Here is a 19951-nt window from a genome sequence, read left to right as displayed (position 1 = left end):
AGAGCCAACTAATGAAAATTTTGTTAAAAATTAATTACATAACAAAATCGCTTCAAATTGTATTTAAGACTACCCAAATTACAATTAGAGATATATATGTCAGTGATAAATTCATTAATATATTATTATATAATTTTACAAAATTTGAACTATCTTATTTCAATTTCTTAGCAACAATATAGAAAAAAAAAAAAAAAAAAAATCAAGGCCCTTGCTTTGAGTATGTTTTCTAGGAACTTAGCTTTGAAGATTGATTCACACAAAACAATAAGAAATTTTATAGAACCAATGCAATACGTACGGCAATACGTACCCATATATAGTTTGCAACCTCTATCACCGATTCTTTAAAAAAATGACTTTAATCACAAGAGGGAAAAAAAGAATACCGTGCATAGCAAGTTGAAATGAAACCTGAGATCAGCAAGACAACTTGTAAATTCAATGTTTAGTTGTGAACATGGACTTCTATGCACCAGTTGAGAAAATTCTTCTCCTTTAGCGTACCTGGGCTTGGAAATCGTACATTTTGAAACTACTTGGATTCCATTGACAATAATTTCATTGCATGGTAGATTAAAAAGTGTGCGCTTAATTATTACTACTTCCATTTACATGTAATTCAATTTCATCAGTTTATAATCATTAATTTTCAAATGGTCACAAGTTTCTTAAAAGCTAGGAAAGACTTTTTAAACACCCACATCTCTTCTCTCTCCCTCTCTATATCTTCTTCTTCTTCTTCTTCTTCTTCTTCTTCTATTATTATTTTTATTTTTATTTTTATTATTATTAATTGTTGTGGTTAGAACTTAGAAGTGCCTCGAAAATATGTAAATTAAGGAAATGGTACAAAAAATTGGTGGCAATGGTGGGTTGCATGTTACATGTGTCTTGGTACTTGAGATTAGAAAGACTTTCTGAGCTCTTAAAATAGTGCTTGCTTATAGCAAATGACAAAAACATGTGCCCTTATACATATTCAAAAAAAGGAAAAAGGAAGAAAAGAAAAAGAAAATAAGAGAAGGGAAACATACAACATGGGCAGGCTCCCCTTATATGATACTATTAATTGCAGACATTTTCATAAGCATCTGTCATTACAAGAAGCATCCAACTAAAATCATGGTAAACAATTGTTTTAAAAAGTGCATCCAAAAGTCATATTATTCGGCTCTATGCTCCTACAGGCTACGACTCCAACTTTCACAGTTGCAACAAATTTCATGTGCCTCGTCAAAAAAGAGAGCCAAATGCGCCATATAAAATAGAAATAGCAGCCAATTAGAGCATTTTCCTGCGTACAATAATTTAGAGTTCTAATAGTCTAACCCATTAATGTTTAAATAACTAGGGTGGCTGGGTTTGGAACATTTCAAGGATAATAGTGACAAACTGAAAGGATGGATCCTTCTTTCGATCAAATACCTGCAGCAATTGGTTTCAAATAATAAACTAATTGGACCCCCAAAAAGCAGTGCAATTTAATATGTGAAAGGAGAAGAAATTTGTGTCATACTTGGCCTACTTGCATGGATAGTAAAATATGGATGAGCGAACTAATCCAAAAAGGAAGAGAGAGAGAGAGAGAGAGAGAGAGAGAGGCAGAGACATTGCACAAACCCTAGAGGAGAGAGAAATAGGGTTGAATAGTGAGGAGGGAGAGAGGGTGAGGTGTAAGACTTTTTAGTCCTAATAACTAATAAGCATCACATCACATACCCATCTTTCCTACCTATAAATCTTGGTCTTCCTACTCAGCTTTTTTCTCAACAATCTCAGACAACTCTAATTAGTTCATATCTATCCTTGAAGAGAGAAAAAGATGGGTCGAGCTCCATGTTGTGACAAGGCAAACGTGAAGAAAGGACCATGGTCTCCTGAAGAAGATGCTAAGCTCAAAGCCTATATTGATCAGCATGGAACTGGAGGCAACTGGATTGCTCTTCCTCAAAAAGTTGGTATGTTATCTCATACAAACAAATATTTTTTCTTGGGGTCTCAAAGGTTCATGTTCTAACCAAGAGCTTTCTGGTTCAGTGGTATTTCATAGTCTTCTTTATAAGATAAATCAGGATTTAATCCCCCTCTTCCACTTGTTGTAACAATTGAATAATAAAAAAAGGGTTTCATATTCTAAAGAATGATAAGTTTTGACCTTTTGGTGAACTTCACAGGACTTAAGAGATGTGGAAAGAGTTGCAGACTGAGATGGTTGAATTACTTGAGGCCCAACATCAAGCACGGTGGATTCTCTGAAGAAGAAGACAACATCATCTGCAGCCTCTATATAAGTATTGGCAGCAGGTTAATCTCTCTCTCTCTCTCTCTCTCTCTCTCTCTCTCTAGGTTTTCGATAAAATTGACCATGAAGTGCTTGTCCTTTTTCTTTGTCCACGATGCTTTGGCCTGGAATAACTCCTCCATCTTATAAATTTAAGTCTCCATGATCTGTAGGGTTAATTTCTTAAGTTATTACTCTTGTTTTGCTTGATAGTCTGAGAGAATAAACTCATTTTGATTTCAATCTACCTTTAGGTGGTCCATTATTGCAGCCCAACTGCCTGGAAGGACAGATAATGACATCAAGAACTACTGGAACACTAGATTGAAGAAGAAATTACTCGGAAGGCGCAAACAGTCTAACATGAATAATATGTCATCCATGGGTGGTGAGACAAAAGATGCAAATGGCCAAGAAGATGACTCATATTCACCAGGATTAAGCAGCTCTGCTTTTGAAAGACTTCAACTTCATATGCAACTTCAAAGCCTTCAAAACCCTCTCTCTTTCTACAACAATCCTGCTCTGTGGCCAAAGTTGCATCCCTTGCACGAAAAAATGATCCAAAACCTGCAATCTTTAAATGAGTTTCCTAATACCCCTCTCATGGATCATGCCTTTCCTAGTCCTCAACCTGTGCAAGGACAAAAGGTTGGCTTTTATGAATCACCAACTGCTGCTAAAGTAAATGAATTGGAGAAGTCTTTACATGGTATATCATCCTCAGACAACTCAGTTGCCTTCATCAATGAGAACAACCCAATGGACTCCACTCATGTTCCGAAAGCAAATGATATAGAACAGTCTAATGCAGGAATTCAAGCTTCAGTGTTTCAAGCTGAAATAGACAACTTTCTTAATACCAAAACTGTGGATTTCGTACCACGGGAAGACCAGATGGCTGAATTTGATTGTTTCAAAGAAATGAATGTTTCGAAGGATGGCGTGCTTTGGTGGTCGATGAATGACTTCGACACAAGATCAGCATCCTTAAACTCTTGGGACTCCACTTCTGTTCTTCACTCTCAGCAGATATTTCAAGAGTATGAACTAGGTTACAATCTGTAGTGTGAAGCAAAGCAAGGGGGGCTAGCTATGGTTTGTGATGATCATAAAACCATGAAAGACAGGAGAATCTGATAACACATTTTGTAAATTGTGTGCATAATAATGTTGATGTCCTTCTCAGTGTCTTGCCAATTATAAACTGTGCTGTGGCACTAATTAATGAAAGTTGCTTGTTATATACTTCTGATTCTCCAACTTAAAGCTCCATTTGCTCCTCAGAAATCCCAATCATTAAAAATTCATATGGATAATGGCTACATGTGCTTATAAAAAGTATCAATGGTGTTCTATTAATTATGAAGAAATAAAATGCGTCCACATTTCATTCTGATTTCCATGTAATAGGGTGTTGTGAGCAAGCGATAATTGATGGTAAATGGTAATACCGAAAACTTAGATATAAGTTTCCTTGTAAGCTTGAAGCCTTGAACACCTTCAACTACTGCTATCCCTCTCTCCTAACTTTGTTAACAAAAACTATAAAAATAAAAATAAGAGCTGTAGGGTCAGGATTTGTGGGCTAAGCCTAAAAACAATGAATTTGTAGAGCGTGGGTGATAGAGTTAAATTAATTATGGAGTTAACAACGATTGATTATGGGATGCAAGTATAAAACAACATAAAAGTATACGTAAATACTAAGTGAGTTCAAATCCGAATAGACTTCTGATAAATTGAATACAAGTTACAGTTCTTAAGGTTACAAATCGACCTCCTCCTCTTCTAGGAATCCTTCTTCTTTATATAACATCCTCCCCTCTCATCTCCATCGTCCACTTATACTTTATCTAGATTCCTACTTGAGTGCATGTCATGTCATGTATCTTCTCCAGCTTTTTGTGAGTGGTGGTAGATGAGGTTATCCTGTTCAGGGATCTTCTCTACATAAATGCGACCAGAAAAGTTGTTGCAGTGCATTTAATACGATGGTAGCAGCTTTTCCTTTAAATATTTTCTCATTCTTATTGTCTTCAGATATACTCAGATCTTATCTTGATCAGTAGGAATGCTCGGAAGATCATTCAGACCTTCTACACGTTCGATTGATCAATACCATTTGCGTCCGAGGAATAGAATCTCTTCGGATGGATGGTGACCTCTTCGGATGGTACCCATCTTTCTTTTTCGGATATCCTTCTTCCAGATGGACCTTGCCCTTACCACTTCCTTCTCTTCAGACGCACAGTAGTCCTCAAATGGGGTCCTAGGCCCACTACGTTAGATTGGACCCTTCCCCCTACAAGAACAAAACATAAATAAGGTACTAGATACCCTTTGGAAGAAATAATATTGGAGATCACGTCTCAGATTACATTTTAGTTTGAAGATGTTAAAGGACCTAGATGTTAAACATGAAGGTCCAAGTGCGTAGCAAGGGCACTTTTAGAATTGTTAATTAAAATTTTTATACAACGATTAAAAGCATAGCTTGGCTAAGAGTCTTGTACTTCAATGAAATAACTTATTTGATTTTTGATATGAAGAAGAACTAATAGGTTACCTGTGCGATACACGGATAATGTTATTATGTTTTATGTAAGATAGTTTTGGAGAATGTTGTGTATGTATTATAGCATAATTATTATAGAAATTTATTAAAAATGAGTTCATTATAAAAAACAATAATTATAAATTGCATACACATATCCATTATAATTATTCAATTGAAGTAATGAGAAATTAAAAGAAAAAAAAAACTTTTGAGGAATATTATAGAATAAAAGTTGATATAAAATGTGTTTTTCTCTTTCATCTTAATTCTAAAATAAAATACATATTCCAAGCACCCACAATCAGTCACAGTCTTTACAAAACCCACAAATCCACAACGTCCAATTTTAATATTAAAATCGTAATTACCATTGTCATTCAATAAAAAATACAAGCCCCCAATCCTTGGTTGTAACTAGGTAGGTGTTGTCGAAAAATTGAAGGTAAATGATAACGTTTTTGTCTGTGTGTATTTGACATGGAATGACATGAAAGGTTATGGTTAGCTATATATAAAGGGGTAGAAGTGCAAAAGGTAAAAATAATGAATTAAATCCAAAGAGTTTTGTGTGTATGTGTGATGGATGAAAAGTCTTGAAACATTGAACAAAAGGATACAAAGAATATTTATTTGTTAATTAGAAAAGTCTTGAAATATTGAACTAAATGAAATAAAAAATCAATATTTAATTTGTTCTTATTTTTGATGTGACATTTGAGAATATTTTAATTCTCTTTACATAGAATATGCCATTTGGCAAAACCTTATATTTTTCCACATGAGGTCTTTGTTTTATATATATATATATATATATTTATATATATTGATTGATTGATTAGGTTTCAAATCTTCCTTAAGCCATTGTACAATAAAATTTTAAAAATAAAAGAGTACAAACTTGGGAAATAATATCTTGTTTTCAATGTTGCATCTACAGGGTACAATTGCATTAATGAGCACTATTTAGATTTAAAAAAAAAAAAAAAATATATATATATATATATATATTATATTAGTCGTAGATATAAGTAAATTTATCATTTATATTATAAAAAAAATATAAGATTTTAATAACATAAGAAAAGTGTAATTTTATCAAGAATCTGCTAACATTGCATTGAGAATGTGATATAATTGTCAATGAAGCAGTTTCTTTTTCCACACAAATCTCTTCTCACAATGTATCATTGAAATGAACCTTATGGACTGAAGTGGACCAATGGACCGGAGTGGACTGAATTGGACCAAATGAATCGAATTGGACCGAATGACTAAATGGACCAAAGTGGATAGAAATGGAACAAGTGAATTGAAGTGGACTGAATGGACTAAGGTGGACCGAATAGACTGAAGTAGACCGAATAGACTGAATGGACCGTAGTGGACCAAATGGAAAAAAATAATAAGAATTAACCGAACTAGACTGCAGTAGACTGAACTAGACCAATCGAACCAAATTGACCTACGTTGATCGAAAATGCACCCCAACCCTTGGTTGACTAGGACACGATTTGATGATTTGAGTAATTGCTTGGAGAATACTAAGTTATTGTTTCCTAAGAAGCTTCCAGAGTTTAGGAAGGATTCCTTTAATTTCTGCTAGTACACCCCTCTAGCCTTTTTTTTTTTTTTTGGTTATTATTATTTGTAATTTGATAATCACAACAATAATAGAAAAGGAAACCTAGATGGCTCCATTAAATATACTCAGAAGTACGAGCTGAGTTATAAGGCTTTTTAATTAAAATATGCCCTTGCAATCTAATGGATCGATCACAAATCATGAGTTTGTGTCGATCAAGTTTGAATCAAGCACTTGCAATTCTTTTTGAGTTTTTGTAAACACGTTTAGGCTGGATCAGGAAAAAGAAAATTACTAGTCATCCTCTAATTAAGCTTGAATGGGCTAGTACATCCATATCATACCTCCAATAAAAGCCCAAGCCCCTGCCTTCCTAATTGAATTCAAGCCCAAGCTACACAACTACTGTACTGAGTACTGAGTGGTGCCACTTTAAAAAAGGAAAAAAAGATGATGGGCACTTATAAAAGCGAATTTGGTCTAATTGCAATTTACACTACAAATGCAATAGTGAATTTTTTTTTCTCAATGATTAGAGTAAACTAAAACACTTTAAAGTGCCTTCGGCTGCATCTATCGTAATATACAATTATGTAGTATGTACTCAAGTTCTGACGTTTTTTTTCAAAATATGTAGATCATGATTTTAATTTTTCCGTTTCGGTTTTGATAGTCAAAATTCTAGCCATACTTGAAATATATTGGCAAAAATGATAATACATGATGAATATCAATCCAATCTACAAAATGGTTTAGTTTATATCACCAAATATTTATCTCATATATTAGATAATTATCACCCACTATTGTGTTAAAAAAAAAAAAAAAAAAAAAAAGCAATTCATAAGCAATCCACACAAAAGCCTATTCACAACTAGTTAGATCCATCAAAATGCTGCTTTGACATTATTCAAATTGTAAAATAAAAATCCATTACAAGCCAATCCCCATTAGAAAGAGAGAACACAATAAAAAATAAAAAAACATAAGGCAAGAGAGCTGTAGATCTAGAAAGCCAAGAAAAAGAAAATAAGGAAATCTAGTAATAGTCAAACCCTTTATTGTTGTACTTTGAGGCACTCTTGTTGGGGTAAACAGTCTTCTTAAACTTGATTTGGGTCTCATACTCAGTGGTATAACCTTGAACTTTGTCATTAACCTTGTTAGTGGAAGTGTACTTGAGCTCTTCTTTGTACCCCAAACTTCCACTATGTTTGTCAACTAACTCTTCAGCCTTATGCTGCTCTGTAAACTTACTTGAACAGCCACTGTATTTGTCTTTGTAGATCATACGCGATGAACTCTGCATTTCGCTAGATTCATTCGCCATTCTTTTGCTTGAACTGCCCGTACTGCTTGGTGTCACGACCCCAATATACCCAATTCTATGCTCTGCCATTTTGTTTTTCTACTTCCTTTGAGTCTGTGAGGTTGAGAGACGCTTGCTGGTCTATATATATGCCATGTAGAATATGATAAGTTCGGGGGTTTAGATAGACTCAATCTTCCTAACAACTTTTGAATTTCTCAGTTCCAAGGTTCATGGAACTGATTAAGCTTGAATTGAATGGATTTGAATAAATGATAGAATTTTACGGTCAAAGAGTCCCATGGCTTCCCAGAGATTTTAATGGATAAGCCCACTTCACGTTTTAAATTTCAATTAGTATTGGGACGATTTATTATTATTATTATTATTTACAAAACCTGCAACTCAACACAAAGAGTCACTTCCAAATTAACATTAGCTTCGAAGAGGGGCTGCGGTTGCACTTCTCCAATTTTAAGCTTGATAGACTTAATTCTCTCAGGTATAGATACAATGTTTCCCAATTCCATTTCTTAATTTCAGCCTTAAAAGTTCTTATCTTAATAGCATAGTGGCAAGGAGACCAATAGACAGGCATTAGCCCAAATATTTCATTTAGGAAAACCTCCCTGTTCTCCTATAGAATGAAATATAATGGGAGAGTGATCCAAACCCAAAATCAGATAATTCTTTATAGCAGCCTTTGGAAATAAGTGAAGCATTCTTTTCTGAGACCAACTATAGAAGAGTTCCTCTATAACAAAAATTAACTATACCAAAATTATCCATCAACCCTTCCAATCCAACACATTTGTGGCCCACTATATTATGAGAGGGAAAAATCTCTCATGCGCCAGACACATGAGATACTAGCTCTATGAGAGAAACCCTCCATGAGTTAGTGGCCAACTTAAATTCATAAAATAAATAATAAGTCCAAGTATGCGTTTGGGATGAGCTGAATTTTTCACTTTATCTACACTTACAGCTTATTTTTGCTATAATTCATGAGTCACTATACTTTTAATTACTATTCATGGGTCTCAGCTAACTTTTAGCTTTATCTACAGTACTTTCAGCAAAAAAATTTCAATTTCAACTAAATAAACTGTTCACAAACGAACACTAAGAAAACATTAATTTTCACAATCTTTTTTAATACTAATGAGGGGTTTGTTTATTAGTTCTAATAAAATGATGATATTTGTGTTAAAACCTTGTGAAAGTGATGTTGGTCTAATCAAAGTTTAGAATTGTTAAAATAAAAGGATGAATAAATTGTTGTGTCCATATTATTGTACTAATTTAATATCCTTTCAAGTGCCTTGGACTGCAAAATATAATAAAGTAGAAGTTCAACACTTCAAGTAATTGACACTTGCTGTATCTCCCTTTAACTATTGAATTATATATATAAAGTTCACTCTAAATTCTAGCACTAGTCATATAATCTTAAGTTTGGACACTTTGGATTCTCAAAAAAAAAAAAAATCAGTAATTTTTTTTAAGAAACAAATAAACAAAGAGGAGGGAGGATGAAACTAAGTCTAACAAAAATGTACACCATCAACTCCATTCAAAAGTTATCCTAACTTTTAGGAAAAAATGAGGTAAATTATACTACACACAACATATTGTCTTAAGAGATGATATTCTAGGTTTTAACGTAAGGATAATCTACAAACTTCACTTTAGTTCTTCTGATTTCGATTCAATAGTCAAAATTCCTGCTATACATGACATATATATAGGCACAAATGATAAACCATGAGTCTCATACCAATAAATAAAACGGTTTAGATCCATCAAACAAAAAAGTCACAACTAGTTAGATCCATCAAAATACTGCTAAGAAATTAATCAAAGTAAAATGAAATCCATAACAATCTAATCCCCCCAAGAGAGAGACCATTAAAAAACATAAGGCTGTTAATTTAGACCATCCTCTATGTTTGTCAAAGAACTTTTCCGCCTTATATGCTGCTTGGTAAAATTACTTGAACATCCAACTGTACTTGTCTTTGGGGGTCCAACTGTACTTGTCTTTGGGAGTCTCCACCTTACCCGATTCATTCAGAGATTTTCTGTCACGATTGCATAACCAGTTCTATATACCGGTTCTTCTGCCCTTATAGTTTTTTGGTTTTCTTCTTTTGACCCACCCTCACTGCTTTCTGTCACGATAGCTAATCCGGTTCTATATACTGGTTCTTCTGCCATTGTTTTTTTCTGTTCTTCTGCCATTATTGTTTTTTTGTTTTCTTCTTTTGAGCGAATCAGGTAGAGAGACACTTGCTGGTCTATGTATGAACCGGGGAAAAAATGATAAGCACTGTGATTAAGCGAATAAATGGTAAAGGAAGCGCCTTTATATAGGAAGACATATGAATGAAATACAAGAAATATAAGAGTTGGACAAGTATGTGGATTATACAAGTAAACTAAAGTTAGTCTAGAGCTCGATGGGATCCATAAATGTAACGCCTGAAAATTTCAATCCATGAAATCCATATATTATCCGCAATAGAAAATCTCTAAAGCAAATAAATTCAGTCTCCAAAATAAAAGCACATGATAAATTGTCTAATTTCCAAAGTAACCAATTGCTCCAAACTCCACAAGATTTATACATAAACAAGAAATCTAGATAACTCCTCACAAAAGCAATCTTATTCAAATTACACTTGAAATCCTAAACTATGAGAATTTCCTCAAGAAGTACCGTGTATTACCTCCGTGGACAGAGTTACCCATGTGTTTTTCCCCCACGGGTAGGGTCATTGAAAAATAAATAGCCTCCATCAACTCCTAACTCCCAACATCCACATCCACAACATCAAACACATGATTCAAATCATGGCTTATGTATTGCGCCCCCATGGGCGGGGTCACTGAAATTATCTCATGGCAAGGGATTTTATGAAGGGAGTATATAAACAAGATCAAATTTAATTTCACAAAGACAGTAGCTCAATAGTTATAACAAAGTGATGAACTAAAAGGGTCACGAATATCAACAATACAAATGTAAAGAGACTTCCAATGCGTTAAAAACATTGAAGAAATATTAAAATTGAACATCCAAATGGGTTTACCAACAAATATTGATAATGCAAAAGGGTGTAGCGTGTATTGCGCCCCCATGGGCGGGGTCACTGAAATTATCTCATGGCAAGGGATTTTATGAAGGGAGTATATAAACAAGATCAAATTTAATTTCACAAAGACAGTAGCTCAATAGTTATAACAAAGTGATGAACTAAAAGGGTCACGAATATCAACAATACAAATGTAAAGAGACTTCCAATGCGTTAAAAACATTGAAGAAATATTAAAATTGAACATCCAAATGGGTTTACCAACAAATATTGATAATGCAAAAGGGTGTAGCGTGTAAATCCCACTTACCTTAAGCCTTTTCCACCGTGTGCTCCAGAAGTCACTAGCTAGAACCTATAACGGTGAGTTTTCAAATGAATATCAACATACACATCAAAACATCATAATATCAACTATCAACTATAACGGAATACTATGCTATTAACTTAAGCACCCCAGTGCAGATTTTTCCGTTATAATGAAGATCAAGATTATACAGTATTTCTCATGGTCCTATAGGTCCATTGTGAAGTTGGTTCCTCCTCTTTTCCTTTTTTCCCAATTCCTCTAGGAATGCTACCCATTAATTGAAACCACTAAGTAATGGTTTCACAATCATATCTCAAGATTTCTCAAAACAATGTCATAACACCTAACCAACTTCACCTAAATTTTCACTACCATGATTTTTTTTTTTTTGATAATTCAATATCTATTATTATGGTTGTTCTGAAATAATTATCATTATTATTTCAAATCAATTTGCCTCGAACAGCCTCCAAGTCCTAGTTTTTGTGTGTGTAGTGCGACTTTAATTAGTCAAAGCCGTACCTTTTTTTTTTGGCTGAATAAAAAAAAAGGATTTTCGGTGTGAACTGATGCCATTTCTTAAAGCCACATTTTTGAACTAATTAATAGTCTTAGAAAAGTAGGATTCTTTTATTGTGCGGCTAAGAAAAAGAGAAAGCATGGTAAAAAAAGATTAGCCTTTTCATAGTTGATTAACTCCACTTGCTCTAAAAATGTTAATACTTATTAGCCTTTTTATTCTTTTTTGTGCCTCACCAAAATTGCTCTAAGTGATTAAAGTTAAACTGTTACTACTAGCACTAGGCCATGTCTATATATAAAAAGAGAGGAGAGAAGATATAAAAGTGGTCATGAAAGTTAAAAACTTCAGAGACTGACTTCTATAGAGCCCAACGTGGACAATGGTAGGAAAGGAAAGGGGTCCCTGTGAGGAGGGTAGAAGTGGGTTGCGGCACACAGTTGAAATTGAGAGAATTTTACGGAGAAAAGGAAAGGGAGTAAATGAATTAGGGGTTTTTACGCCCAATAACATTTAATAGCCCAATTTTATTTATTTATTTATTTATATAGGGCTTGTTTGTAATTGGATTTTTGTTTTGTTTTCAAAACACTGTGAAACTAGTTTTTTTTTTTTAATTGAATGTAAAACTAATTTTTGGATAATACTTGTTGAGTTGTTTTTTTGGATGTATAAAACAGTTTGTGTGATAAACACATTTTATAATTTTTTATATATACATGTTTGACTCCCATTTTAAAAAATGATTTCAAAATATTGAAAGAAAAAAAATATTTGGGAGACCAGTTTTTACTTTTGAGAAAAAATTAATATATATATATATATATTTATTTATTTAAAGAAGTGACATGAAGATAATAAGTAATTTGCTCTCAAGGATGTGGTGCATTGGTAGGAGTCTCGAATTAGGTTATACTTGCAGGTCCAAAAGTTGCTTGATTCAAGTTGTGCGCTTTATATAAATACTGTAACACGACGTGGATAGCCCTAACATACCCAAGGGTGCTCCACGAGTTTTTCGGCTTCAATTGGGCTGGGTCAATGATCATATGCGTAAGACTCTTTTTTTCTTTCATAAAAAGAAAAAAACAAGTAATTTCTTTTTAGGGATAATGATGGAAAGGATAAGTATAAGCTTCAAAATTGAAGCTTGAGATTTTTTTATGATAAAGATAAGTTCCTAAATTTTAGAGATATAAAAGTTTTGGCAAATTTATAGGGCCCACTATTTTCAATTTATTTACAATCATGCCATGTCAGTACAAATTTTTTTTACTTATTATCGTAAGACAATCCTCTAAATTATTGAATTTCAAAATCTATCAATTTTTTGAAAACTTGTTTTATATAATCTAAATACATTGTGAGAAGCCAATTAAAAATGTTTAAAATATAGATTCCACATTGTGAGAAGCCAAATTTTAAATTTGAAATGAAAATTTTCAAAACCTTCCAAGCTTCGCTACTTACCACATTAGATTGAAAAAAGTTGTGGCACAAGACGATGGAAAATTTGATGATAATAACTTATCCTAGAGTGCCCAAGATGATAGCAAATTTGGTAAGGAGAAAGAATATGATCGGAATCACTTGATCTAGTTGGTGGAGTTTCATGAATGGAATCTCACTTTGGGGGACGAGATGAGAGAGATTTGAGGTGTACGGAATACTTTTTTGCAGTTGGGTTTTAAATCCTGAAGAAACATCCTGACTTGAGTTTCTTAATTGATGTTGGGCATCAAGAATCAAGACTCATGTGAACTCCAACCAAAATTCGTAGGGTTTAAGTCTCAATTCTTGAGACATTGAATAGTTTCATTTATGAGTAGAAAGAGGGTTCAAATTTTCAAATTCCCTCCTCCTCTGCTTGTAACAATATATTTTTAAGAAAATTTTAATATATGACATCTGCTCCTGATAATAGATCTTTATTATCAAATCAATATACTAAAAAATTATAAATATATATATATATATATAGATGGGTTCAAGTTACACCTGGTGTAACTATACAAAAGTTACACTTTTTTTAGACCGTAGATTTCTAAAAGATCTAACGGTTAAAAAAAACATCATTAAATATGATTGCTTCTACTTTATTACCTAATTAATATTAGCATTCTCTCTCTCCTTATTTATTGCTTTCCAAGAGATAATAGTAATATATATGTATATTGTTTTTGGAGAAATGATAGTAGTAATATTTTGTTCAACACAACTTAAACAAAAAATTTAATTTTCTGGTTGGACTGCATTGAAGTAGCAAATAACTTTTTTTTTTTTATTAGATAACTTTTTCTCATCAGATAATTTTTTTTTTTTTTAAATTCCATATATCATAAAAAATATAGCTATATCCAGAAAAAGCGTTTAAAGTACTTTAAACGCAGTCTAAAGTTAAATTCCATATATCAAACGCCCCTTGATACAACATATATCAAACGCAGTCTAACCAGAAAAAGCATTTAAAGTACGCAATATAGCTGGAATTTAAACAAAAAAATCTATATATTCCATTCTTTTATGATATATCCATTATATTTTCAAAGTACACAACATAGCTATCAAGTTTTCATTAATCTTCTTATTTCTTTCCTTTCACTTCCATGTTGTCAAACTCAAACATACTATTAGAGTCGAGGATGAATCCAAAACTAAAGGTCCTAAGTAGTTGTTTGGCAATTCGTGATTCCTATCTTATGATTTGGAAACACCAATTTTGCCATAGGGACCTAAACGCAGCCATAGCTGCTGATAACTTTGATAGCTGTGCTATGTATTTTAAATGTAGTCTAATAAAAGATATATGATATATGGAATTTTAACGTAGTCTAACCAGAAAAAAGTTATGGATATATCAGTAGCTATGTTCTGTTTAGTGTATGATAGGATCAGACTTGTTTTGTTTTTTTTAAGGGCCAATTGGAAGTTTAAAAAAAAAAAAATTTGATGGAACTTTTTGTTTACTGGTGTTTGGCAGCCATGGCCCACCAGGGTAGCCCATGTGTTCAAACTCAATTTTTTCTTTGTTTTATGTTTACACAAATATATACTTCTATTTTCACCGTAAATTAAAAAAAAAAAAAAAAGTTATCTGCTGCTTCAACGCAGTCTAACCAAAAATTTAGATTTTTTGTTTAAGTTGTGTTGAACAAAATATTATCTCTTGGAAATCAATAAATAAGGAGAGAGAGAGAGAGAGAGAGAGAGAGAGAGAGAGAGAGAGAGAATGCTAGTATTAATTAGTAAAATATTATCTCTTGGAAATCAATAAATAAGGAGAGAGAGAGAGAGAGAGAGAGAGAGAGAGAGAGAGAGAGAGAATGCTAGTATTAATTAGGTAATAAAGTGGAAGCGATCATATTTAATGATGTTTTTTTTAACTGTTAGATCTTTTAGAAATCTTTTTTTTTTTTTGAGAAGATGATCTTTTAGAAATCTAAAGTCTAAAAAATGTGTAACTTTTGTAGAGTTACATCAGGTGTAACTTAAATCCATCTCATATATATATATATATATATGCACAGATCAAATTCACAACTAATTTGGTCCATCAAAATACAACAATTTCGACATTACTCACTAAAAAAAAGAATTACTACTTTGACATTATTAAAGGAGAAAAATGAAATCCATCACAAGCCAATCCCCATATGAGAGAGAAACCATTAAACTTTAAAAGACATAGCAAAGCAAGAGAGCAGTTATACTATAAATTATAAAAAAACTAAATAAGGAAACCTAGTACTAGTTTATTTATTTATTTTTATTTGGAATAGAAAGGAAAACCTAGTAATAGTTAATTTCTTTATTGTTGAACTTTGAGGCACTCTTGTTGGGATAAACAGTTTTCTTGAACTTGACTTGGGTCTCGAACTCTGTGGTATTCCCCAGTAACTTGTCATTGAACTTGAGACCAGATGTGCACTTGACCTCATCTTTGTACCCCAACTTTCCACTACTATTGTCCACAAACTTTTCTGTCTTAAGCTGCTTGGCAAAATGACTTGAACATGAGGTGTGCTTGTCTTTGAAGATCATACGCGATGAACTATTTAATTCGGTCACTTTGTTCAAAACTCGTTTGCTTGAGCAGCCCTCACTGCTTGTGATCTGTTTATTCAACATTTTTTTGCTTGAGCTGCCCTCACTACTGCTTGTGATCACTACCCCAGCATACCCGAATGCTATCTTCTTATTAGGTTTTCCTGACATGATTGCTTTTTTTGTGTTTCTTCTTCTTTTGAGAGTGTGAGGAAGAGAGACACTTGCTGCTTTATATATAAGCCAGGTAGAATGTGATAAGTTCAGGGATTTAGATAGACCATTAGCCTGAATCTCAATAGCTTTCACCTTTGAACTTCTTAATTCCAAGGTAACTTGTATATGGCTTGGAATAAATGTGAGAACTTTAAGCGTTTTCCTTGAATAAATGTGATAATTTTGCGGTCATAGTCCCATGGCCTCCCCAAGAATTGAATGGATAGGTCCACTTAATCCGTTAACATTTATTACCACCATTTTTAGAATTTCAGTAAGTATAGGATCTCACCACTCGTTGAGTCGAGCCGGATGCATGGGGATCGAACATGAGGCTTCTATCTGTTTGAGCCCATGGGAGAGGCGCAGGACCAGCCCAAGATTGTTTGAGGCCTAAGGTGAGAATTTTATAACGGCCATTTTACATCTAAATATCACTTAAATAATATTTATTTATTTTTATTTAATTTCAAATCCATTATTAATTCTTACTTATTAATATGACTAATTCACCCAAAAAGCTAATAATAATTACTATATAGGTTCTACAAATTGGCATATCACTAATAAAAGAAAAGTTATTCAAACATTCATTTTATTATATTATTTAAGTAACACTGATCATATTCTTGTCACATCAGTTTGTAAATTTTTTTTCCTAAAATTTGTATTAGCTTTAGCATTTTTCATACACTTAATGGTGAATGTGTTGTATTTTTATTATTTTTATTATTATTATTTTTTTTTTGTGTGTGTGGAGAACATGCTAAACTTATTACAAATTTTACTACAAAAAGCTTACAAATTGATGTGACAATGAGGTGGTACTTCAACAAAATAATAAATGAGTATTGAATTACTTCATTAGTAACATATCAATTCATAGGACCTATGTAATAAAACTTGTAATATACTAGCACAACTCTAATATTTTAGGCCTTCTTAATATTGGAATAAAATATACACCTAACTCACACTTTTTTTTGTCCCCCTCAAAAAAAAAAAAAAAAAAAAAAACACTTACCGCCCAATATTTGGGGGCCTTTTTATGTTAGGGGGCCTTAGGCCATGGCCTAGGGCTGGTCCTGGAGAGGTGTTATGTAACAATATTTATAACCAATGGGGAAAAAAAGTATAGGATGCCAACTTTTTTCATAATTATATGTCCTGTTGTTTGATTTGTGTGTAATAAAAATGATATTAGTAATGAACTAAGTGAAGTGGTGAATCTAGATGGAAGTGAAGTTATTCTAATAACAACAAGCTATATGCCTACATCAACAATTGTAAAAGAAGTTGCGGAGAATATTGTGTTCCTAGTATTACGCTTGATACCTTTAGATTCATAATTATCTAATATAAACCATGAAATTGATTATTTGGAAGGGAGATTATAATTTTCAGCCAATTTCTACTAAAATATCATCGGGACTCTTGACAATTCATTTTTATTTGATTAATGGAAAATATTAAAGCTACTGACAAATTTACTTTAATTAACTTACAAACCAAACACATATGATTGGTATCATTTCAAAAATATAATAATTATTTTTATTTTGTGATTTGTTAAACACCGGTTTTGGGTTAGAAAATGTGGTTATCTTTTCTCAAGTCACTTTTGTTATGCCTCTGATAGATAAGTTCAATTGATATGTAATCTGATCACCATCGAAAAGTAATGGTCATCAAGATTCAAGGGACAGTTTCTAATGAGTCAATCACTTTATTATAGGAGTATTTATTTCACAAATGATCACTTCTTAAGGTGATCCATGGCAGTAAATGATCCTACCTACATTATAAGTTTTATAATTTTGATACAATACTTATCTAAGTGTATATATGTGTGAAACTCTCTTTTGGAGATTTAAACTCTGACCCTTACCCCCCACACCTCACAAATACTTATCTTATGGAGTGACCATCATACTAAAGATATGCAATGGTCTGATAATGATCAAGCAAAGTGCCACAAGTTTTGCAAATGATCATTTACTCTTTAGGAATCAGTTGCAGTATAGAGTCATCACTAGCAAAAGAAAATCCCCTATCACATCAAAAAAAAAAAAAAAATCCCTTCAGAAGTTTTCTTGTTTGTATAATATTTGATAGTCTAAACGAATCATGTTAAGGTGGAAGAACAATAAAAAGTAGCCAAATAGTCATGAGAACAATAAAAAGTAGCCAAATAGTCATGAAAGTCATCGCTGGTTAGGGGCGACGTTACACTTTGTTCAGGGGGTTCAAATGAACTCCCTGACTTCAATTTTTTTTAATATGTAATATATATTTTTTAGTTAAATACTTCAATTTATTTTTAAAAATATTATTTTTGTACACCCTGACTTAAAATATTTCCAACTCTAAGAGTAAAGATAAGTGTTTTTGGATTGTAAGTGTCACTCTTTATTATAAATAGTTTATATTTCTAGCATTATTCTTTATATTACATGTGTGTGAGTATATCTAATATTGATTTTGTGCATTACTTTTTGTTATAATGTTATTTGTGTAAATAATGATGTGTGTGGAAGTTTCTGTGTACAATATAAATATAAGGGAAATGTTTCGACATCACTTTCATGGAAAATATAACAATTGCTCTAAGGATATCCGTTGACATGACCCTAAATATAATATTATTTTATATAATTTAGTAATTAGGAAATAGAGAGGGTTTGTTGCATATGTGTCTATTGTTATCATGTTATAATAACTTTTTATTATAAATTTAGAAAAATTCAAGAAAAAATTTGTAAAGTTAGTGGTTATTCAAGTATTTGATTGGTTAAGTAAACATGTAGTATATTATTTATGTATGAATGAGTATGGTTGTGTGTGTCAATAATTAATACAAAACTAATGAGTTGAGTTTATTCATTTAGTTTAAAATATTTTTATAAAAACAAAGACAAATAGATAATAACAACCGCATAAAAATAAAAATGTTAAACAAATTTAACAAAATAAAATGGTCATAACTACCCACAGTAGTAGTAAATATTCATAATGAACTATCATATAACAATTCAAAATTTGAAAACTTATAGAATGAAATTGTACAATTTCAATTTTTTTTTGTTAATAAGTCGATATATTCAAGTTCTCTTTTATTAATTTTTTTTTCATTTAAGTTTTTTAATGCCCTCCCTAAAAAATATTCTTGAAGCCACCACTATATAATTTGGGTAAATTGTGGCCTACAAATTGAATGGAGAAGTTGAATTGATTTCGGATTAGAATTCACATAACTTAATTATTATAAAATAAAAAAAAATAAAATAAAAAGATTCACATGACTTTAGTCTGGCATAAGGTTTAAACTTTTATTTCCTATATAACAAAAAAAACTACTTATTAGTATTTATTTATAATAATCCTTATAAATACTAATAGCTCTTTATCATTAAACCAAAACACCAATGTTTTTAGCATAGGCAAAGATTGAAATCCAAATCTCTTAAATTTAAGTGGAGAAATGTTGTTACTTGATACTAGGGGTGTAATCGGTTCGATTCGATTGGTTTGTTTGTGTTTGGCCAACCAAAACCGAAAATTTTGGTTTGTGAAATTCTCAACCGAAACCGACCGAAATAATTGGAAATCAATCGGTTTCGGTTTTATTGCAATTTCGGTCGGTTTGAAAAGGAAGTAAGAAAACTTAGAAAAGTGAAGCGTACCCATTTGAGGTGCTGGAATATGCAATGTGAAACGAAGAAATTTAATCAAAATATTGCAAAAGAAGAAGCCCTAGTAGACCAGATGGTACTCTCATGATATTCAGAGATAGACAAAGAAAAAGAAGGGATAGAAATAAAAGAGAAGAGTCATACCATGAGAGACGCAAAGGCCGGCGTGAGTAGTCATGAAGGCCGGTAGCAGATGCGGACTGATGAAGGCCAGTGTGTGTGAGAGGGAGTGATGGAGGCTGAGAGAGAAAGAGAGAGAGAGAGAAAGAGAGAGTGATGAGGCATGAGTGTGAGAGAGATAGAAGCGTGATGGTTTGATCAGGTTTTATTAGTTTT

At 32.4% G+C, this 19951-nt stretch overlaps 1 protein-coding gene across 1 annotated transcript; it reads left to right on the top strand.

The window, feature by feature from the left end:
• Nucleotides 1-1772: 1772 nt before the first annotated feature.
• On the top strand, nucleotides 1773-3532 carry LOC112023896 (transcription factor MYB36). The gene is made up of 3 exons (XM_024056524.2): nucleotides 1773-1961; nucleotides 2178-2307; nucleotides 2539-3532. The coding sequence occupies exons 1-3, from the start codon at nucleotides 1826-1828 to the stop codon at nucleotides 3350-3352; spliced, it is 1080 nt and encodes a 359-aa protein (XP_023912292.1). The 5' UTR covers nucleotides 1773-1825; the 3' UTR covers nucleotides 3353-3532.
• Nucleotides 3533-19951: the final 16419 nt, after the last annotated feature.

This window comes from Quercus suber, unplaced genomic scaffold (assembly GCF_002906115.3).
Source record: "Quercus suber isolate HL8 unplaced genomic scaffold, Cork oak 2.0 scaffold_151, whole genome shotgun sequence".
NCBI lineage: Eukaryota > Viridiplantae > Streptophyta > Magnoliopsida > Fagales > Fagaceae > Quercus > Quercus suber.
This window is presented reverse-complemented; position numbering and strand designations above follow the sequence as displayed.

Coding starts and splice junctions, on each gene's coding strand:
- LOC112023896 (XM_024056524.2), top strand. CDS start 1,826: ATGGGTCGAGCTCCATGTTGTGACAAGGCAAACGTGAAGAAAGGACCA. Junction 1,962..2,177: donor TGCTCTTCCTCAAAAAGTTG/GTATGTTATCTC, acceptor TGAACTTCACAG/GACTTAAGAGATGTGGAAAG. Junction 2,308..2,538: donor TATATAAGTATTGGCAGCAG/GTTAATCTCTCT, acceptor ATCTACCTTTAG/GTGGTCCATTATTGCAGCCC.